Source organism: Adelges cooleyi, unplaced genomic scaffold (genome assembly GCF_023614345.1).
Source record: "Adelges cooleyi isolate 19-005CV unplaced genomic scaffold, UGA_ACOO_1.1 ACOO_flye_CR_arks_rails_tigmint_CR_PRNA_574, whole genome shotgun sequence".
NCBI classification, from domain to species: Eukaryota; Metazoa; Arthropoda; class Insecta; order Hemiptera; family Adelgidae; genus Adelges; species Adelges cooleyi.
The window spans coordinates 1,093,383-1,117,216 of NW_026096268.1; the positions used below are offsets into that span (position 1 = coordinate 1,093,383).

A 23,834-nucleotide genomic window follows, 5' to 3' on the forward strand; every position below is an offset into this window, starting at 1 on the left:
AATTACCACCGTCGTCATCGCCGATTATGTACCTACTTCATTGTTGAATCAACGCCTCCGGTAACCCCCCGACCACGGTACGGTAGTCGTCCACCACGCGACACGCTCGCGGCCTACAGTTTATTTTTGTTTCTGCCAATCGCCATTCCTCTCCTTATGACGTTATCATACGATATCGTTGTAACAGTAGACCGTTTTGGCGGAAATAGGTCATCCGAACGCGGTTGACACTATTCGAACTTTAATCATTACAGTGTAGTAGTAGTAATAGTAGTTTAGTCGATGAACCACCGCGTAAGCCGTCGATAAAATATTAGAGTACATTAATTGTAAATTGCCGGATTCCATGAGGTTCTTTCTCTTTTTTTTTTTTTGCTTTAGTCACTCCGTAGAACGAACAACCGCGTCAATTAGTCGAGTGATTGAAAAAGTAGAAGGCAACCCTGGGTTACCTTTTAAAAAAGTATTTAAGAATAACCCGGGGGCCTGTTTTTCTATCATACATTGAGCCAGGTGTCAGAAAAGTGACCAAGCATATGTATGTTGAATTCAAATATTTTTGAAAATTAAACGCACCTGACGCGCTGGTTTACATGCTTAAGTTGTAGATTAAAGTGGGTAGCTCCATTAGGAGGTGCCCTCCTATCATGTCATATTCATGTTATGTTAAAATTCATTAGGTATTCTCATTATTACTTGTTGTACATATTTTTATAGCTGTAAATTCTTTATTCAATAAAAAAAACAAAAAAAAAGTTGTGGATTAATAAGCCTGACTCGTGAGTTCAAAGCGTCATCGCTGAAGGTCATCGGAAAAGTTGTGTAATTTTAACAATGTATAGTATAAAGATCCCAAATATACCAATTCCTTTTTCCTCTTTGACAGTCGACCATTAAAACGATATTAGGTTGGCGCCAGTTTTTCGGGGTGCTACCCCTTCTCGCAGGCCGCCTACCCTTTATATGACCCTCCGTGCAGTGAAAATCTTCCCCTCTGCAGCACATGTAAAATGTATACACTTCTTGCACACAATAAACTTAAGTCTCGGCGACAGCAGTCCCAAACTCATTCGGCACATTCGTTGCGCACATAAAGAGTTCGTTGACTCATTGGTCGGAATGATAATACACAATAAGTACTAATATTAATATATATATATATATATATATCATCAACGGAGCCGATACGGTTTTTTCTCGTAATGATTTTGTTATGAGAAAAGTCTCGTTGGACGTAGTGTCGTTGTTTTCTTGGTTTGCTTCACTCGTGTAAGTAATAATTATATATTTCCCATTGCCAAAGACACGCTACGCGATACTTCGTACTTGTGTGTAGTCCATAGGTCTACAACGGTTTTCAGACGAATTCCATTGTCCGATCACGTAACGACGGCAACGGACAGTTAAGTCAGTAGAAAAATTACAAGCTGTTGTCTGTCACCAAGAACCAACCAGTTGTTTGTAGACCCAACACCACAACAAATTCCAGGACTTAATAATTTTATAGAACTCGAACGAGAGGTAACTGATCACCTGAGTCATATCAACAATTTAGTAAAGCATCTGAAGTTAAGCCCATAGACTCCTAAACGGTCAACTGAGTGCTCTGAATTCTGAGCTGCCTTATTTTGTATATCTCATACCTACCTTATTTCAACTAAACAAAACTGTATTTTATGAATAGCTTCACCAAACTGCAATAATAACCGTTTGTTATAATCTTGCACAATACAGGATAATTATATTATCGCTTTTAGCCGATGTATGTTGACAATGTGGCCAACTGTTGACACGCATAGTTGGTATGTAGGACACAATTGTGTTGCAGAATTGTGACATGTCTAAAATACTTACACTTTACTATCTACACTTGTAGTCGATAGAAGGTAATCAATTTACATCGCCTCTACCAACATTGAAAAATAGTCAAAATTTAAAAATATTAAATACATATTTATAAATATATAACAGTTCTGTTTCAAACATTCCTTTAGTTACCTTAATTCAAGTTCGTCGGCATCTTCTAATTGGATCACTGGTAAAGTGGGGTCAAGTTTTTAGGATGTTAGGTTAGGCGTTATGTATTTAATTCTAAATTGAACTAGCGTGTCGAGCCAATCACTCGTACACCAAATAATTGAGATCTGTCTATAGTCACAGCAAATCTTAAATTTTGCGATAAATCTGATGTGCAAAAGAAAGAAATAAGTTTTGATTTGATGTGTCGGGTCAGCATTTTATATTATGGTATAATGTTTACGATATTAAATGAAAATGAATTATCAAAAATGATAGCATCAATTTAACCGTTACGTTTAAAACATTTTAAATGTTGGTAAAGCTATTATCACCAGTGGTGTTGCCAACGTAATTTCATTTATTTCTTAATTTATTTATTTATAGTAATAATAAATAAATAAATAAAAATATGTTGGCAATGCCTCACGCGCCAACAGACTTACCAACCTTAAATAATTTAAAAACGTAGTAACGGTTAGATGTAAGTGGTCGTATAAGAATTAAGCGTCAAAAATCAGAATGAGTTGGGCGGATCATTAGGCCGGTAAATTTGTTGGCGTCTAGACGTCCCGTGACAAATAAATCAGTCAAAACAATAAGTTTAACGACTTAAAAATCTTGGGAAACTGCGTCGTAGCCGTACTACTACTACTGTGTTTGTTGTGATCCGCTTGGACGACTTTAGTGTTTCCCGTCCGCCGTGTCTCGGTCGTTTGAAAGTCTTCGATTATTATTATTATTTTTTTTTTTTTTGTTAAATCAATGATCATTCTTACCGACGGCGGTTGGTTTGCTATCTTCGTCTACGGAATAAAATTTAATTTCTGTAGAAATTCTATTCGTCCTCGGCCGCGCAGTGCTCGTTTCCTTTATGGACTATTATACATTTTTGAAAGCCTATTAAAATATAAAGTAATAATACATCGGCTCGTCGTTGGTCTCGCGCCGTTGGATCCGTAATCGTTTTATTGGTGACGTACCCAAAGGAGGCGAGAGACACAAGGAAAAAAGAAAGTGATCGACGATGGTCTTATAATAAGCCGTTTACGATAACGGTATGGTCGCAAAATCGTACGACCAGAACTGCACTGTGTTTTGGGATAGCCGAGCAGGTGTGAACAAACTGTGTTGCGGTTCTTATTTTTGTTTTCGTATTTCCAGGTCATTGTAACAGAGTTTATAGTCGTATCGTTCACTACCCCGTTGGTTCTTTGCTCGCAACGTCACCTGCTGTGTCTCTCGTTGATGTTGTCTCTATCTGTGAATGGGGTCTAAACTTGATCGCTGTTCAGTCGAAACGGCTCAAAAGTCTCGCACTAGATTTGGCAATAACATTTTTTTTTTTTAAAGTCAGTCCCTAACCCCGCGGAGTTTGGAGAATATTACAGAAATTAATACTTACAACAGAGAAATGGCACATTATTGACATTTGGCCTGTAGATCAGAACGGATTCAATGGTTGAAAGAAAACTGGAGCCAAAATGTTCTTTTCTGACGATCGCTAGTTAGTTGTTGACCGTTACACTTTTTTATACTAACAAAGCAATTGAGGAGCTTAGAACAGCAACCAGATAAAACCACATTTAAAATTTTTCCAGGACGATAAAAAGAAAATGTATAATTTACATTTTGACCTCCTTCGCTGTATAGGAACACAATATGTTATTTTATGGCTATGGAATACTAAAGTTTACTTTATTACAAAACGTAAGTCCTCCGCAGAGGCACATAAAAACAAATTTAACTGAATTCCGTCGTAGTTAAAACTAGAAAACATTTTTATGAGTTGTTAGTGTTTCACACAAAAATTCGCATATGTGTGAACGCGTATATTGTATTTTGTTAGGTTTCCAAAAACGTGTACGCTGACGGCCGTTGCTGATTTTACGAAACGCCATGAGGCATGATGCTAAAATTATATTTCTGCCCATTAAAACGGTTTGCGAGGATACAAAGAAAAATTTGGACAAACTTCAGATTTATTATGTCGAATATCACTTGAGTTCATCGACCTTTAATGTTCATTTAAAAAATTAAACGCCTTAATGGTGATGAACAAATGAATCTGTTTTAGTAAAATTATTTTAGATGTTAAAATTGCGCGGCTTTTTTTATTTGGTTGCCTATCGAAAACGATTTTAATGCGAAATATCCATTAAAACAATCTATACACGACAAACGCGTTGGCCTGTTTCAATTATGCATCTATCTAAGTTGTACGTTATCGAGTAGCTCTACATAGTTATGGTTTTAGGTATGCTTGTAGGTTGATCGCTTAAATTTAATTTTCTATTAGGTGTAATTTTTTTTTTTTTGTGGTTATAACACCGTGTTTGTGTAAAGAAATTGATAAAAAAATTGTCAAACACATATCGCCTTGTGGTTAACCTTGTGGAAAATAATTTCTGGACGGACATTCAATCGCCGGATCAACGGTGTCTGCCAACTTTTGCGTCCCCTCTTCAAGTTGTAGATCCGTTTCGAGGACTCTGCATAAGCTTAAGTGTGTGCGTTGGTGTGTACTCTAAGCGCGTCTTAGTAGGGCGCAAATTATACAATCGTTTTCTGTTTTTGCCAGTACCTTGCGCCGACCATATTATTATAAGATTTTTTTTTTTTTTTCAATTATTATTATTGCAATTTATTCTCCTCGTGGCCGCCGGCCAATTCGACACGTTCACAAACGTCCATTTGGCTTTCACTGCCCAAGTCTACTTATGCGTGTGTGTGTGTTTTTTTATTATTACTTATTCGTCGCGAAAAACAACAGCAACCCAGCAAGACACCTCGTCCGTGGCCCCTGTACAGATTCAGCGCCATGCATAGAAAGAAAGTTGTTTGGCATCCACGGTGATGGTTATTCTTGTGTTGCGTTTTGACGACCATGATTTTGTCGCGGTCCTCCTTGCTCTTATTTCCGCGTCTCCGACGATTTACTATTTATTATGACGACACAACTAAAATCCTGTCGTACCACATCCGCCAGCTTTATGGTATCTGTTTTTTATTCATTTTTATTTATTCTTAATTCAATTTTATCTGCGCGTAGAATAATAATATAGCGCCAAACAGGTGGTCCCGTCGCGAAAAACGACGCCAATGTTTTACAAACTGTTATTGTTGTTGTTTGGGCACATGCGTGCAAGTCCTCTTGTGATATTCTTCCTCGTTCGATGAAAGCTATTTGCATATACTCACCGAGTGCTCAATAGACGTGCAGCGGTACTTGAAAAAAACTCACACTTGTGGTTGTTTTTTTCATTCTTCTTCTTGAGCGTTTTTTGGAAAAGTTGAGCTGTGAGCGTGAAACACAGAAAAAAATATATCATATATGTGCTTATTATACAACGTCTAACCGTGTGTGGTTTTTTTTCTTGCTTACAGGTCGGCACTGCAGTCGCTGCACCGGGTCAGTGCTCAAGCCAGAGAGCACAACTTCTTCGAGGGCGGCCTCACCCATGACTGGATAACGCACTACGAACTTCAGATATCCTCGGACCAGTCGTGTCTAAACGAATGGAACGCCATGGATTCCATCGAGTCCCGTCGGCCACCGTCGCCGGATTCGTTGAGGACAAAGTGAGTACATCACATTAAGGACAGTACGTCACGTGACACCTACTTTCGAGTCATAGTGCTAGCAAACGTTCGCCGACCGCTGTTAACGTTCTTTCAAACACTCGTTAACCACCCTTAGGGACTTGTTGCTTGACCCTCCTCGGCAGGCTTTGGTTGCGCTACCGTCGCCGAAATCGTGTCAATGTTGTACTTAGCCGTTACTTATGTATTCGTTTGGTTGCAGGCCCAGCGAACGAGAAGAGACGGAACGCGTGATACGCAGCGCTCTCAAAGAGATCATGATGAGCGTGGACTTGGACGAAGTGACGTCCAAGTTTATCAGGGGTCGGCTGGAGGAAACGCTGGACATGGACCTGGGCGAGTACAAGCCGTTCATCGACCAAGAGATGCTCACCGTGCTCGGCCAGATGGACGCCGCCACTCAGATATTCCCTCACGTGTACTTGGGCTCCGAGTGGAACGCGTCTAATCTCGAGGAGCTCAACAGAAACGGGTAAGTCGTCCTGACCGCGGCCGCTGTGTGTCTGACGCCCCCCCCCCCCAACGTCTAATAATGATCGTCCATTTGGTTATTTTTTTATTCAGCGTACGACACATACTGAACGTGACTAGAGAAATCGACAATTTTTTCCCTGGCATGTTCAAATATCTCAATGTTAGGGTGTACGACGACGAAAAGACTGATCTCTTGAAACATTGGGACAACACGTTCAAGTACATCACAAATGCCGAGTAAGTAGACTCGTAGAACGTACAGTATGGTCCGGAATGACGTTGGAGAGTTAACGCTGCAACTCGTTGGTGACCCGCTGTATATGGAATTTGGAATGTACATAATTCACAATTGGGTGGATTTTGTGGTGTTTCTCGCCGACCTCGGAACGGCATGCTTAATATTTTGTGTCGGTTTACAGGAAAGAAGGTTCCAAGGTGTTGGTACACTGCAAGATGGGCGTCAGCCGTTCGGCCAGCGTCGTCATAGCGTACGCAATGAAAGCGTACAACTGGTCGTTCCGGAAGGCGTTCGATCACGTCCGGTCGAAGCGCACGTGCATCAAACCCAACAAGCATTTCATCCTTCAGCTGGAGACTTACCAGGGCATTTTGGCGGCCATGAAGAACCGCGAGAAACTGCAACGGTCCAAGTCGGAAACCAACCTGGTGGCCACGTCCGGGTTGATCACGCCGCCCAACTCGCCCAAGAAACCGTCCGACAGCCCGAGGTCGCAGAGCGAAGGCGACAAGGACGCCGCTTCGCCGGTCAGGAGGCTCGACGAGGTGGTGCAGGAACCTGCCGCTTCCGTTTCGCCGGTGCACCTGATGCCGCCCAAGCTGGACGTCAGCGGATACGATCTGATGAAGTGTGGAGGCGGCAGACCGAAATCTTGGTCGCCCGAAAACAATTTCGCCGCAGACATTCTGACCAATCCCGGTAAGTCATGCACTACCAGATCTGGTATAGTAGACAATATAATATCAAATGATCAACCACGTTAAGGGTTTCTCCGCAAACAAAACTACTTTGTTAACGTACGACTAATTTATCTGGTTTTAGCTCTGCTATCGCAGTCTTTGGAAAAGATAAACACGGAGAAGATCGCCGTCGAAGTAGAACCGGACGTACCTAATATTCCACCGGCTCCGCCACTACCGCCCCTCGAAGTGCACAAATACAACGTCAGTGTGTTTATGCCTTGCGGCAATGGGTTGAGGTCTTACAGCGTATCGCAAAACAAGATCGTTCAGCTGCAGTCAACACCGCCTCCGCCCAGGTGAGTGTCTTGAAACAGTTCTTTAAGTATTGAACACACACAGTACACGAGCTTTAAATATTTATTTGTCGTTCCCTCAGGGCTTCCTCGGTGAAACTTCGTGTCAACGAACTGGAATCCAACAGCGGTGGTGGCCCGTCCGTAACCGTCACCGTCCCTCCTTCCTCCGCCGTCACCTCCACATCCACTTCTAGTCCGGACCGCAAATCCTTGGTCGATCCCAGCCGCAACCTGGTATTGAATCTCACCTCTCAGTTCGAAGGCGTGGCCTCCAGCGGCAGTGCGGCCAATTCTCCTTCCGACGACATTCTAGTCAAGCCCCTTTCGGCCGAATCTCCAAAGTTCAACCGGATCACCGTGGCCAAACCGCCGCCGGCCGTCACCACAATCGCCGCGCCGCCGGTGCTGCAGAAACGTGACGGTGACCTGTTCTCGTCCCGGCTGGACCGCGTGTTCGAGCGTGAAGAACGCAAGCAGTGCCGCGAACCGGCCGACCACGTGAACGACGTTTCCAGACAAAACTCCTGGAGCTCCTACGACAGCGCCGTCGTGCTGCGGGACGTCATATCCCGGCACAGTTCGTGGGGATCGTGCGACACGCGCACCCTGCCGTCCCGGAACAGCTCTTGGGGTTCGTACGACGTGCGGCCCACCATGCAGTACGTGAGTGAGCGGGGCGAAAGGCCGGACGCGACCAATGTCCCGTGTTGCATACCGAACGACGGGCCGACCAAGAGGCCGAAACAGCAGAAAGAGCAGAAGCTGTTGCCCGGCTGCTACGCGAGTTCGCCGACGTTGGGCCAAGGCTCGCCGAGACCGGTGAACCGCGCCACCTTGTCGCAACCCAACATTTCAAGCCTGGGTGGTGGCGGCGGCGGCGGTGGCAACAATAAGCAGCACAGCGGCCTGGTGAAGAGCCTGAAAGAGGAGTTCGAGGCAAAAGCGATAGATACGGTAGACGTGCCCACCGCGGCGTTGGCCAACAAAGTGGTGGCTCGCGGCAAGAGCGAAAGTGCAGAGGACGACGTGGCCGAACACGTCAAAAGTCTACCCACGTCACCCGTCAGCGAACACCCCAAGATGGCAATGAACCAACGGCCCAGTCCGGCGGCGTCTATGGAAGACATATCCGTTCGGAAGCTAGTGGGCAAGTACGAAAATGGCCGGGGCCGTAGCAAAACGTTTGTGCAGGACAGCGGATGTCCGCGCGGCGGCAAGCCTCAACCGCCGGTGCCGCCCAGGAACTCCAGCCTGGACGCTGTCGTCAACCCCAAGTTCATAAATAAGAAACCCGTCGTCGCCGAATGCAATAACCCGGTGCTGAAAACGGTCGTGTTACCCATACAGAACAGCGACATATGCGCGTCTGTCACCCGAGCGGCCAACAACAAACTACAACAGGGCAAAACGCATCCGCTGACCAAATTGTCTTTCAAACAGCTAAAGTTCAACAGTACAGTTTACAACAGCATGTGAAAAGCAACAACAAATCTAATCGACTTATTCAAAAACGTTTTTGACTTGCAATTATACATGTTTTTTTTCTTTTTTTAATTTTTTGAAAATCGTTTGCAACTTGTTTTATCATTTCTCATTTGTTTTTACACAATACGACCGTATAACTTATTGATACTTATGTATTTATTTTTCCAGATTATCGTTAAACGGTACATTTGTCTTTATATCCTAGTTTTCGCTCCACCCGCCTGTACCACCTGCCTATTTATTTATTTTTTTGTTTTTTTTATGTCCTCTAGTCTTATGCAAACTACGCACAAAGAAATATAAAAGATAATACATTTATTTGTTATCGTTTATCGCCGCCATTTCCAAACGGGAATTTCAATTTACAATATATATTGTTATGATTAAAAAACGTAATTATGTATTTCATAATACGTAAATATATATGTATTGAATTATATATTATAATCATTATAGTACTACTATAATTTTTGCACAAAATAATTTCTAAGAAAATGGTAATGTAGTTATGTTTGTTGCTCTCTTTGCCTTACTTACACGCTTTTGTGCGTATGACATTTCTAAAACGTTTTCAAAAAGTAAAAAAAAAAAGTATAATGTTGTTGCTAAGCTTAGATCTCATTTTATCATGCCGATAACATTGATGGAATACCCCGACAGTCTTTGTCTTGACCCAATGTGTATTGGCAAACACCATAATCAATTTTGTTTGTTTTTTTTTTTTTTTTAGTTCTGATTCATCCATTGTGGACATTTTTTTTCCTCTTATGTTATATAATATATTTAATTAATCGTGTAAATATTTTTGTAAGCTTGATAAACTGTGTGTTTAATAAAATTATTTTGAAAAGTGTGTACATTTTACAAATGTGTGTTTTTATTATTAATTATTATTATTCCATTTTTTAGTTGATGTATGAATCGTATTACTGAAAAAAAAAACAAAAAAATGTATACATTTTATACTTTGAAATTATGGCGTGCTATTACTTTTTTAAAAAGAAACATTAATTTCAAGTTTGTTTTGTGATCTTAAGACATACATAAGATATATGCAATCAAAAACTAATAAATTACAAACTATTTCCCTTTGTGGGTACCGTCTTAGGGTAAAGGTCTAAAAATTAAAGGAACATAATTCTGTATTGTTCTATAATAGACTAAATACAGTAAAATATGAATAACTAACTTTAAGCCGTAGTTTTTGGAAAATAAAACTAAAGGTAGATTAAGGGTGGCTATATAACATACATATGCATATTTTTAAAACAAAAAAAAACCTTTAAACCTGAGGATGGAACGGACAAGTGTCCCGAAACGTTGGCAAACGTATTTTAACATACTGAATGTTTTATTTTAAATAATTTACTACAAAACGTTTATTAACTGTACGGTTTACTTATCTTATTTTCGTCAATACCTATAATTGCATAATAACACAAGGTAGGTATATCGTTTTAAAACGATGGATTATTTTATTTGCAGTTTGATAAATATATAGCTTTGTTTTTTTTTTTAATTAAAAACCATGCAACACTGTTGGATTTGTATTAATTCGTTCGGGTAGTGTTGAAAACATTTACTTCTGATGTGGCGTCTAACAACAAAGTCGTCACGTATATTTTCTTAGCTTGTCCGTACCATGAATTTTTCGCTAGCACGCCTATTGTGTATGTCGAACCGGGTTTTAGGTTGTCTATCTGCGAATTTAAGTCACACAAACGCGTTAATGTATGCAAAACAATTATAATAATAACTTTTTTACCGTTTATAAGGAATTTTTTTGAGTAGATAAATAAAGCAAGTGACTTGCTAAGAAATTAATCAAGAGTCACGTACCGTCGTAGTTATATCAAAGTAAAAAAAAAAAATGTTAGCTATAAGACAGAACAATTTTTTTATAATAGATTATATTTATTACATTCAACATAATTTTAACAATATTTAATAATAATTAAATTTATTATTTATACAACACATTTAATTAATAAATAAGACAATAATAAGTTACCTTAAAAATGAATAAAATCAACACACATCTTGTTTGTTCAGACCTATTACACCATATCACAGCAGCTCAAGTGCACATTTTTTTTAAATGAATTTCATTTTTCCTGGTAAAATTGGTCAATAATCATAATAAATACTCCAATTTACATTACAGAATAGATAAAAAAAAAAAAATAAACTAACCATAAATCATAATAGTATATACTAGTAATAATCAAAACAATCATATTTATCCTCGCACCATACATACATAAATAATATCAGATAAAACCAATTAATATTTTGTAGTTTTTCAAAATATTTTTTGGGCGAATTAAAAAATATAAGTAATAATTTAAAATAAAAAAATAACCAGGTACAAAACAAATAACAAAGTTAGAAAATACAAAAACGTTTCAATTATACATAAGAAAAAAACAAATACGAGGTGAAAAATAAGATAATAAGACTAGACATATCATAGAACAAATGTTTAACAACCACCTAACCAAATTAAACTTTTTTCATAAATAAGTATTAATATATATATTATATACTATAAAAACTCATATAATTAGAGAGCTTTTTAAAAATTGTATTTGAGTCAGAATACATGTCTCGGGAATGAATCATAATTAAAATATTTAAATGCGACGGAAGTAAAACTGGGAAAGCTGTGATGCTTATATTTATATATAATATGTATATATATATTTTGTTAACATATTGCACCATTCACCTAAGAATTTGCCGAAACCTGTCCAACTCGTATATACTTGTTGACAATCTAAAAATAAAAACATAGTAAAATTTCATTGGAAATTTTATAAAAAAAATACAATAAAATTGTAAAATAAAAATTTACCTCGCAAAAGCGTTAAAAAGAGCTATAATTTCACTACGCTCCAATTGTAGCGTATGTCTATTGACAGTAGGAGACAATTCATTATATCCGTTTGTCCGTGCTTTGTTTGAGAATAATATCTTTAACGCTGTGCCCAACCCTTGAACTTGCAGTTTGCCCCACAGCCTACATTTATCGCACCCAACACAATCCATTATTGTTGATATGTTACGAAAATGAAGTCGAAACTCTTCTTTTAACTTTTGTGCTTGTTGTCCGCCCGAAAACATAGATCGTTCATTATAATGTTGTGGAAATTGCCTGATAGAAAAAAAATACTTTTATTAATTAACAACTATTATCTATTTATTTTAAACAGAGGGGAACCTGATTCAAAAAGCATAAAAAAATTGTATTTTGAAAATGTTTTCTTGTTTTAGTATGTAATCTATATTTTTTTAATTTTAAAACGAGTTTAAAGCATACATACAAATTATTGTAGTAAAAATTCTTTTTTTTTTTTAAATAACCGTTTTTATCAAATTTGTAGATATAATAGCAATAGTATGATTGCTTTGTTAATGATTTTTGCTAGCTGCGAGTGTTGTGTAGTGTTCAATTTTTTTTGACATATTTGATGAAGTGAACGAAAATAAATTTTTTTTTTTTAAATGTAATAAATGATATATCGATTTTTAGATTATATTTATTATATAGATTTTGACACCTTAATAAGTATGTTATTTAATAATTTTATGGTCCATAAGTACAAAAAAAAAATATGTTGACTTTGTAAACCATGTTTTCCTTAAAAAATAAATATCATAAAATTATTATAAATTTCACTCACTTGACAATACTCAGCAAGTTGTTTACGGCAAGTCGAGTGGCTTCATCTTCTTTATCGTTTCCTGTATAGTATTCTACATGTTCAAGTACAGGGGCAGCTTTTTGCAATGCTCTAAGTTCAACGAGGTACAAAAAGTATAGGTTTCTTAACCACTGCGTACCCTCTCCTTTTGTGTATTGTGGCCCGAACTTCCGTTCAAACTCTTCAACGTTTGGACCCCAAAAACCGGTGCCGCACGGGTTCAAAAATGTTGATCCTTTATCTAATATAATAACACGTTATCATAAAATGTTTTTATTTCATTCATTTTAGATAAAAAAGAAAATTTACCAGATAATAAATATTGAGCGCTAAGATGTATGTTGATGCTTGTATGCAAACCAGAAATAGCACGATAGAAAGCTCGTTTTTCTAAGCACATACCTAAAACAGAGTTCATAAAAAGTAGAGTCTTGACAACATAAATCATAGAATTATTGATTTATGTATGTATAATATACATACATATTGATTAAATTAAAGTATATTATCTTACCAGTCAACTTGGCTGATTTAATATAAACTTCAAATAAATTTTTTGGTCTGAAAAATATAATAAATCATATAATTCAATACAAGGTAATTGATATAATGTTGTATGAAGTAACCTAAAACAGTTTTCCATGTATATTGTATGCCACAAGCGATTTGCTGATGGTCCTTTATACCCTGTGTATCGTTCAGGATTTAATGATAGATCAACATATTCAGCATCACCATCGTCTTCAGGTAGCGTACAATACATTTCTTGCAAGTCATCGTGAGCTTGCCATAGAGCAAAATCTTCCATAGCCGCTGCACTGTAAAATAATATTAATATTTTATTATTTCAATTAAAAAAAAAAAACAAATGTTTCCTAACTTCATTTTTGTTTGTTAAGCCAATTTTTTTTAATTCCCAGTCTAAAATTCTACATTTAAGGAATACTAGTTAAAGAAAATTAAAATAAATAAATACAAACTGTAAAACTCTTCAAATGATAATTTATATAAACACATAAATCAAGATTGAACTGACCTTATTGTTGTGTTAATGTATCCCAGTTGATCTTGCATAGCTTCTTCACATTCCTGTTGTTGTGGTCCTTCCATATACTACTCAAAGAAATATTATAAATTTAAACTGCATTTCACACACAAGAACAAATATGTCAACAAAATAAAATTAAGAAGTAAGAAGAAAACATATATGATACTGATATAGGAACAAATAGAATGATTACGTAAGAGGTTCTACAAGTGATGTGTAACTGAGACCAGTACGACTGACAGAAACAACAGCAACACTAGGAAATAGGAAAATAAAAATATTAAATTGTATATATATATAATTTTAAAGAAAAGAATCATAGGTATAAGCAACAACAGCGTTAAGAGAGTTCTTAATAGATTCTGACTCACTTTAATCGACATGTCTTCGTCCACTAAACTGTGTCGGCTACCTTTGAGACCAATTGGTAAGTCCTCCTAGAAAATTAATTGAATTGAAATAAACATTAAAATTATAATTGTTAAAATTGCATGTTATTCACTTACCAACTGGCAAGACTCAACTTGACAGTATCGCATTGCACATTTACTGTCATCTGACCAAAAAGGACAAGTTCTTCGAAGATTAACCTTATAAAAATTAATGTTTACTATCAATAAAGTTATGTTACTTATACTATGCATAATAGTCATGTACTTTAAACTCCAATTAAATATATTTAAAATAAAAAAATTAATATTTAAAATTAATTTGATACCTTAAAAAATTTAAAATAATCCTTGGACACGATACTGATGACTCTGGGATAAATCTGATAGTTGTTAAACTTGTCCACTGTCTCTACAGTAGTATTGGTTTCATCGATTTTTCCAAATAACTGTAAAATAAAACAAGAACAAATTCAGTATAATTTGTCATTAATCCATACTCCAAAGTATTTTAATCGTCTTGAAAGAAACCAAACTTATTCAACAATAATTCTTACATGTTAAACCTAACGAAATACGGATAGTAATATTACATGATTAAATTACTACACAAAAGTTTTAATTACCCATACATAAGAGTAATGTAAAGGAATGGGTTTATTTTGAGTAGTTAATATTTTGAGGATCGAGTCTTGGAACGAGGTACAATATTTTTTTTGAAATATGAATATAGGTTACATTCCTTTTTTTAGGAATAGATGAAAAATGCTTATTCTTTTTATTTAGTTTTTTGAAAGTTACTATTATTTTTACTTGTATAATCAACAGTTTTTTTAGTTATTATTACTACCTAATTTGTATTTCAACTTTATTTTCAAATATTTGCCTCTTATCGTGGCCACTAGATATATATAGTTGTAATTCTAAAGCGTCAACCACATTAATAATTTGTTGGAAAATCAATAATACATAAACAATATAAATATGAATATATGCAATAAATGTGGCATGTTAGCATATAATGTAACAAAAAAGTATAAACAGATAAATAACAAACAAATATTATTACCCACAAGAAATTGTAATATTACAATAGGTGACTTTTATTTTCCCGAAATTGTGTGCATTTGTACAAAACTTTGTGAACGGAAATGGCAAATGAATAACCGGTGACCTTCTCATAGTTTATGAGCTATATTTTTACAAAAACGATAAGTTTGATTTTTTCTTATCGCCCATCGGTATCCTAGCAACATTTAATTGAAATATTAAAAGTTGAAAAAAATTGACAATGAAAACGGTCGAGAATACTACATTGAACAATATGTTTTCATGGGTAGTTTATATGGTTGTTAAATTTAAAAAATCGAATATTGACCTATTAATTGTTTATTTTACACAAGACGGTGTAATGAACATAATATGACTGGTCGTTGACAGGTTTTAAATATAAATACTTAATGAGTTATATGACATCCTATACATGACGCTCTAGTAAGCAACGAACAACATAATAAAGCGGACGTCGAAATACCTTTAGTACAGGAAATCAGAATAAATAATGACACTAGTTTTGAGGCCAAAAATGCAATTCCCAGTATTGTTTGAATTAAAACTAAAATATACACCAATATTATTATCATATGCCTCTGTTGTAGTGACTATTGTTTTCACCAAGGTAAAATTAAAATTCAAACGAGTTTTTTTATTTTTGCAAGCATTTATTTTTATTTAAATGCACAAAATTGAGAATACAATTAGCATAAATTGTCAGGAAAACCAACGTATTTTATAGTTTTTCCTATTAAACTATACGTCAATACTGTTCATAGGTCACGTCAATTCGCATAATTGTTTCACAATTTGTTTGTTTTAGCAATAAAGTACCTCTCGTATAAAAGCAAATGCAATAAAGATTTTAATTGAAATTTATTGAGTCTAAAATTTAGACGTTGAATAAAAAAAGGTCGAATGAAGTAAATATAAAATATTGATTATACATATAATAATATACAGATATGTTTGATCTTATATTAACGTTCAAAAAAAGATAAATTGTAAAAACCCTTAAGAATGCTAACTAGCCATTATCACATTTGCCACATGGGAAAGCCTAACTGAAAATTTAAAAAAATAACATTCTATAATATAAGCTTAGCGTTTAATTTATAAAAACCGATAAAACCAAAGTTCTTTTTTTTAATAATGCATTGTAAATTAACTTAATTATACTGACGTGCTCATACAATAAAAAAATTCAAAATGTTGCCAACATGTGGTACTCATTTTCGAGTCAAAATATACTACTAAAAGTTTACCATAACACATGTTTTATGTTATTTACTGTAAATACTTGTTTTTTTTTTAACGAATAATAGGTAGTTATAAACTACTCAACATAATAATACCTAAACAGTAAAGAGCAACACATCCTAGTGTGGTGTCTGATATTTTACAAAAGAGCCTAAACCCAATTATTTTACTTCTCTTCAATTAAGGGGAATGCATGCGGTCTGTATTTTTGACGTGACAGAATTTCGTCTACTTAGGATGGTCCGATTTCAAATCTGTAAAGATACGCGAGTTCTCGGGCAACTTCACTAGGTTGTATAGAAAACAGATTTTTGCTTTTTTTATGTCTAAGAATTGAGTTTTAATATTGCAAAAATGCAAAACTAAATTTATTTAATTACAAGAAACTGAATTTTTTAAATAAAAATCGGCTTCCTACATAGCCTAGTAAAGTAGTCAAAGAACTCAAATCTCTTTACGAATTGAAATTATACCATCCTATGTAGACGACATTTTGTCTAGCTTTTGACATAAATATGCCTTATGGCTGGGGCAAATATGGAATATGGAGGGTCATTCTGAAAATAAAGTTAAGAGTATCCACACTTCATGCAGATACATCAAGTTGCAGGATTTATAAGGATATAACGATACATATATAAGGATAGTCAAATGAATTTGTTAGGTAGGAACTTACTGGCGAACCACGGAAATTCAATTGATTTATGAGAAATGTTAAATATTGATAAATGTTACCAGTTAATCGATTAAGGCCAGATATTATAAAACTACTAAAAAAACGTTCAACCAGAACATATATAATTAAGACTATACTATCATCATATATCGCAAGGAGATTATAGATCGGAAATAATCATATAATTATACGCCAGGACTTATCCGTGTATTGGTGTATCTGCATGAAGTGTGAATACTCTTAACTGAGTTTTTTTATCTAAAATTAACCAAAATGACTTTTACTCATAGAAAAACATTTTCGAATTAAAAGTAATACCTTGAAGCTTACACAAATTAACCGGTAAATTAATTGATATGGACCATGGTTTAAATTTATTAAAATCTCTTCATTATTATATATTGCCTATACAAAACCCCTAAAAACAGACCACATGCAAACCCCTAGACGTGCAAACTAAAAAATATCATACTTAGATTCATTTTTTGTATTTAATATGATGTGTTTGTTTAACTTAATATGCGAGTAATAATAACAATATTGGTGAAACTTAAAAGTGCCGATAATACTGTTATACCACATAATAATTAATTGATTTAAATCGTTCTAACATCGAATATTAGCTTTGTAGAGTCAAATGGGAATTAGATAAATAAACAGGAAAAGTGTAAATGCGATTTTTCTCATTAAGTAATTAATAATATTTTATTTTAATTAAAAAAAACATTTAATAAAATATGCGATGTTTTACACAGTTTGATAATAAAATGTATACGTGTTTCGTTTATTCTACCTATTCCACAGGTTTTCACCTAATCCAGTCAATGTCTTGTAGAAAGAAACGAATGAATGGTGTAATATAATATATTATAATTTAAATAAATATACATGAGTAAAGTACAAAGAACAGTGTAAGCAAAAATTTTGTAAAATTTTAAATTTCAGACATTTTTTTTTTTAAATTATTGAATACGTAATTTTCTCTAAATAACATATAGCTATTTTTAACAAACGTGGTTTTATTAAATATAAGGTTTACAAAGGTACGAGATCAAACTATTTATAAATCATATAGTAAACTTAAACAATATTCTGTTTCTTATTTGTACCATTGATTTTAAATACTAATTATAATCAATGTTGGTACTAAAAACTAGTTTGAATCCTGTTTTTCACGCTAAATAAAAACTATAGGTCTTGTATTGTACATGCAATGTTATTTCTTTTTTAACAAGTTATAAGTAAGCAAGACAATTCATTTAAAACAAATTTTTTATTTTTGTTGTAGATAATAAACTTTTCCCCGGAATTTCAGACTGCTAGTTCTTCGTATAGAAATACAATAAAGAATATTAACGCATGAATGACTTATGCATTGACCCGTCTGCACAATGCGCTTATATTCGCCCACAGAGTAGCAGTTTTAATCATTTACTCGTTTTAAAATTTAGCAACGTTATTATTTTACTTATCTTTACTTATGGACTGCTACTCTCCAACGTAAATAGGTACGTGCCGTTTAAACAAGTCGATTTTTGTTACATTACAAGAATTAAAAAAACAATACAATTTTCAATTAATTACGTAAGCAAATTATTCATTTTTAGACAGTACCAACTATTTTTTTATCTAAACCCTATCTCCTGTGTAAATTCAAGGCCGCAAACTACAAAGTTAATTTTTACAATTAATAATCGCATAAATGATCATTAAAACAACTCGAATTGCACATCGAATAATTTTTACTCTAATGACGACAATGCGAGCAAACAGAAAGCTAATGTACACGAAATTCTAGATTCTTTTTATTTATTGCAACTTGGCAATATTTGCATTACTTTTTGAATAGTATTTAAACAAGTCTAGTTTTTTTATAGCAATATGGAACGACTTGTTTTTCGTTAAATGTTTTAGTTCCATAAAAACGTCAATCGATTACCATTATAACATAATTGATAAACCTGCACAAAAGTAATAATTAGATAATAATAAAATTGGTATTTTTCGATTTTTCATTAACAGCTACCGTTTAATGGGTATCTGTCACCAGCAAAATTTAAATGCTTATGATGCCAGTTTTTACACGGTTTCAAACGTTAGCGCACAAAAAATCGACTATTATGATTTTCATACTGTTTAACTAGGTACAACATGCTCTACCAATTGTGCAATCGATGGCCCATACAATAATGGGCAATAGCTAATAAAAAATAAATAACATGCAATAAATTACAAAATATAACAACGAAATAATACAGATATTTTTACCTGAAAAACTATTGGATTTACAATAGATTAGTTAAGTTACATGACGGTTAAGTAACTCCAATTATTTTATTGTTGTAGTTTTCTGTTATTGCTCTATAATAGCCTGATATAATATGTACCATGATTTTACAATGGAGTGTTGTTCTACACTTTTATACTACTGTAAACATTTTAATGAGCCCAAAATGTCTATAAAAATAGTCCTACTTCATCCTAGTAAAGAAATTGTTCATTCAAGTTTTATTCGTCTAAAAATATTATAATACTTAGTGATTTGAGTTCTGAAACTATATAGCTTTGATTTTTTTCAATAGTAAATTGTTTTTAAATAACTGTTAACACTTTTATGTGGAAAACTTAATTATTATTTAAAACTATAAAAATAACGAATTATAAGAAGCAATCGAATGACAATTTTTCTTCGCAAACATCGTCTAATTGTATGTATGCATCTAAAAAACGTTTATCAATTTTTTTTTTAAATTAAAATCACTAAACTTTTATTATTTGTCATTCCTAATCCCACTATCATAGATTAAATTACCTTTAAACTGACAGCTCGCGACTGTGCTAACAACTATTTACTGCGTTTTTTTTTTAATTAGAATCATTACATACCCAATATTTTTTTTTTCACATCGGTGTCATTTAACACGGCTTATGGCTAACTATCAAAAGTTGATTTGTCATTTTTAGATTATTGTGTAAATATACATAATACTTTAAACCTTATACGGATATCCAAAATAATTGTTTTTTTTAATTGTCTAACTGCCGTGTTTCCAGACAAAAATAAAATAGCAATATTAAAATACATTATTATAATATGACTAATACTAGTGTACACAACGAAAAACATATGTTTAAGACATTAAGTCTTCTAATCAAACGATTTTGTTGAAATATATTGACAAACCAAAGGTCTTATACAATAGCGGCTTGAGCTATTTTTTTAAAAACAAACAATATTATTCTGGGTACCACCCACTTAACGTAACATCTAAACCACTGTGGGAGGGGGGGGGGTTCTATCAAGATATTTTACCATTTATATACAAAAAAAAATTAACGACTAAAATAGTCGTTTGTCACGATAACAATAGAAATGACATTCCTAAGGACAGCAAACAATAAACCCTGATCTGCTATAGGGGCAGTGGCAGATAACCTGAATAATGGATGGCGCCACACAATGTGAACACTGAACAACCTTTTTTCTGTAATTTGAACAAGGTAACAACAAGTGTAAAACTTGATAAAATGTAGAAGCTGACGAAAATAAGTTAATACTTAATAGTTAAACTAATTAGCCACCTGTAAGCGTTCTAGCGAAAAATAATGTAATTATACTACACAATAGAGAAATGAAGCAAGGTTAGGATGATTTTTAGTGATTCTAATCAAAAATGAAAATGAGGTTATTTGTATTTTTGAAAAAAAACAAATAATACAATTATTTTTTTTTTAAAGGTATAATTTTCAAACCTAGTCAAAATATTGATTTCATTAAAAAGGCTTACAGAATTTTACTAGAAAGCCGCATAATTCATTCAAGTTTCCAAAATTACAATTTTTTTCAAAATGAGTATATTAGCTTTGAAAATAAAAATAGGTTAACCTAATTACTATTTTCATAGTGACATAAACAATGGAAAACTTATATTATTTATATTATAAATTTCATTGTTCAAATTCAAAAGCATAAAAATAATAAAAATTGCATTTATTTTTAGCTGTTAATGGTAAAATCTCAAAATTCTTTATATGAGCATTTACTAACAACCAATTATGTTTAAACACTTTCAATGAATGAAATATTGAGAAAAAATTGTTTTTTAAATCCTTTGTAAGGTTTACTTCATTTATACTGCAGTTATAAAATTTAACAAAACTAGTAACCATATTTAACTGTTTTGCCAATTGACAGTATTATTTGTACAATAATGCATAATATTTAAAACACTCAAGACATTAAAATTGTAATGTGTGTCCAAATATTAAAAAAAAATAATAGCAATATAAAACAAACCAAAGTCTTCTCAAATGTGGATTGAAGCCAAAATAAAAAAAACATCACTGTAAAAGTAACCAATATGCACCAAAGTTAAAAATATAACTAATTGATAGTTATTTGCATCTACTACTCATACATTTTAAGTGTAACAAGAGTAATCTAGCTGTAAAAACCATAACATAAGTATAAAAATATTTACTTTTTGACATTGAAATATAAAAAAATGTCTATTTTGTTATTTAACAGAATGTAGTCCATAAAATCTCTACTTTCTCTTATATCTGAATCATATTAATAGAGCACATCTTTCATACACTGATACACATAGGCAATGTAATTCTAGTCAGACATGGTAATTATTAATATGAAAAGCTCAAATGTTAAGAAAACCATTAATTGAAAATAGTTTAGTTTAACTACACCTATAAACTAATATAGTTATAAATAAATAATCTTACAGCTACTATTAACAATAACTGTAAAATTGCAATTCGACATACTATACTTAAGATAGTTTTTACTTGTAATCAGGCTGGAACATAGTTCCTATGTTAAACTACTCAATACCTTATAATAAGTCACTATAACAGATATACTTCAATATTAAACAGGTAATCGACAACAGTTTGACCTACTTATTAATTACACGACAATCACTATAATTGACCTTACATATTTAGTTTTGTTAAATAACAAAGTACAAACAAAATAGTATTACCTCATTGAGCCAAATGTTATCTAAATTCTTTGTGGCTGTTGGACCAGGCGCTGAGAAAAAACATATAGCGCTCACATAGAGACACACATTGATCACTAGTAGGAACGAACAGTTGACGGCTCGCAACAGCATATTCTTGTTGTCAGACTCTTTTTTTACTATTGTAAATACTAACGGTTAAACTATTGTATACAACGCAAAAACGACAGTATCCACAGCATAACTGATGTTGTTTAATCGATGGGGTGTACAGACATTGTTCATAGCTGTTGTTGAATGAATAAACGGACGAGTAAAAATGATAGGGTTCACAGGCAGGAATAGACGAAACTCGACAGCAGTAATTTTTTTAAAAAAATGTCGGCTTCTCTTCGTTTGGATCTAAGTAAAACCAGTAACGACTCATACGATTCAAAATAATAACTAAAACAATCGACAACCGACGAACACACAAAATAATAATACGCGTTATCAACGCAGACTGAACTCCAAAGATACCTTGTTATCAAATATCATATGACATTGTGCGGATGTCGGAAATGGCACAATCACAACAACACGTCAGTGAATGTACAGTGTTACCTCGGAGCATGCTTGAAATTATCGAATCGAATTTACTTTTTAAATATCGAACTAAGCGTTATGACTCCATGGACCCCTGTTTTTTTTCGTTTCCACTTCACCATAGGCGCAATTTCAATAAAAAATTTGAGGGTGCATTTTCCAGGTATTTAAATTTGAGTTTTAATTAATGAGGTTAATGGTTTTTTCGAACCAGAATGTTGAATATTAATTTAACATTTAACACTATTTTATTATCTGGGAAATGTTCCCCTCATAATCCCGTTTTTCTTTGGAGGTTTTTTTTTATGGAAATATTTGTGCGTTATATTTCAAATGAAATGTTACCACATTACCAAACAAAACTGTGCTAGCTTATCGTCATCGCAGTCCGCAAAATAATTATTTGTAGGTAAAAAGAACGATGAAATTTGCACAACATAGAAATAGTTGTCGAACTATAAATTATAGAATTGTATAGCTACCTATAATAGCTAATAAAAATTTACACCCACAAATGACAAACAGTTGTGTAAAGTATTTGAAAAATTAAACATACGTGATGAGATTAGCCTATCGACGCCCACCGGCCAAAAGTTATGCGTACCTACACGTACCATGCTGTGCATACTCAAATGATAAAAAATATTTTGGGAGACTCCCCTGATTTAAAAACTAAATATATAATGTACAATGACGTCCAAAACTATATTTTATCGACTCACAGTCATGTTGACTAATAAATTGTTTTTGTTGTCTTAGAAAAATGTCTAAAAATGAAATCAGTCCTGGTTTAGTTAAAATTTGAAAAAATCTATTCGTTTTTATAAAAAAAAAAACAAATTTGAGTGGATTTCTTTATCTTTTAGGAAAGGTATAATACAATTTTAGTGTACGATTTCTGATCTATCGACTATATGTATATTGTATAACATGTAATATAAAAATATTATCGCCAGCGCAGGCAATACTAAATAAAAACGTTAATCCAGTTACTCTGTACATGAAAATAAACATAAACGTATCATACATAGCTGGTATGGTCAACGGTTTTAAAAGTGCTTTTGCATACCCACAGAAAAGCTTTACAATCACACCAGCTCTAGTTTTTAATTTGACCCGTTGTTGTAAATATAATGGTTTCAAGTGAATCTTGGAAGGCTTACTAAGTTGACTGACATATGTGACAAATTGTGCCAATCTCAGACTGGATTGCGACCACTCAGTATTTCCAACAGAATGATGCTACACGTGGTCGATAAAATTCGCCGATGAAGTATGAATCTGT

The 23,834-nt window shown here is 33.8% G+C and overlaps 2 protein-coding genes across 4 annotated transcripts in view; one reads left to right on the plus strand and one right to left on the minus strand.

Moving 5' to 3' along the window:
- The window catches only part of LOC126842885 (protein phosphatase Slingshot), a 73,854-nt gene extending 64,154 nt beyond the window's left edge, over positions 1 to 9,700 (plus strand). For 2 of the 3 annotated variants that reach the window (XM_050580099.1, XM_050580098.1), the window contains exons 6-11: positions 5,404 to 5,598; positions 5,822 to 6,091; positions 6,184 to 6,330; positions 6,513 to 7,030; positions 7,154 to 7,370; positions 7,451 to 9,700. In XM_050580099.1, the coding sequence (XP_050436056.1) occupies positions 5,404 to 5,598; positions 5,822 to 6,091; positions 6,184 to 6,330; positions 6,513 to 7,030; positions 7,154 to 7,370; positions 7,451 to 8,846 (2,743 nt within the window). In that variant the 3' untranslated portion in view covers positions 8,847 to 9,700. The remainder of the gene's footprint in view (positions 1 to 5,403; positions 5,599 to 5,821; positions 6,092 to 6,183; positions 6,331 to 6,512; positions 7,031 to 7,153; positions 7,371 to 7,450) is intronic. The other variant, XM_050580100.1, reaches the window with a different exon arrangement.
- Positions 9,701 to 11,406: 1,706 nt separating this feature from the next.
- LOC126842760 (ero1-like protein) lies at positions 11,407 to 22,487 on the minus strand. The gene is made up of 11 exons (XM_050579897.1): positions 21,986 to 22,487; positions 14,326 to 14,445; positions 14,114 to 14,197; positions 13,979 to 14,044; positions 13,596 to 13,672; positions 13,186 to 13,377; positions 13,074 to 13,120; positions 12,869 to 12,961; positions 12,539 to 12,800; positions 11,710 to 12,009; positions 11,407 to 11,631 (listed from the first exon to the last, which is right to left on the minus strand). Exons 1-11 carry the CDS (start codon positions 22,115 to 22,117, stop codon positions 11,580 to 11,582), a joined length of 1,425 nt encoding a protein of 474 aa, XP_050435854.1. The 5' UTR covers positions 22,118 to 22,487; the 3' UTR covers positions 11,407 to 11,579.
- Positions 22,488 to 23,834: the final 1,347 nt, after the last annotated feature.

Excerpts from the sequence above, each read along its gene's own strand:
- LOC126842760 (XM_050579897.1), bottom strand. The coding sequence starts at position 22,117 with ATGCTGTTGCGAGCCGTCAACTGTTCGTTCCTACTAGTGATCAATGTG. Across the intron at positions 14,198-14,325 it reads ATTATTTTAAATTTTTTAAG|GTTAATCTTCGAAGAACTTG; the intron begins GTATCAAATTAA and ends AATTTTTATAAG. Across the intron at positions 13,121-13,185 it reads TACATGGAAAACTGTTTTAG|ACCAAAAAATTTATTTGAAG; the intron begins GTTACTTCATAC and ends TATATTTTTCAG.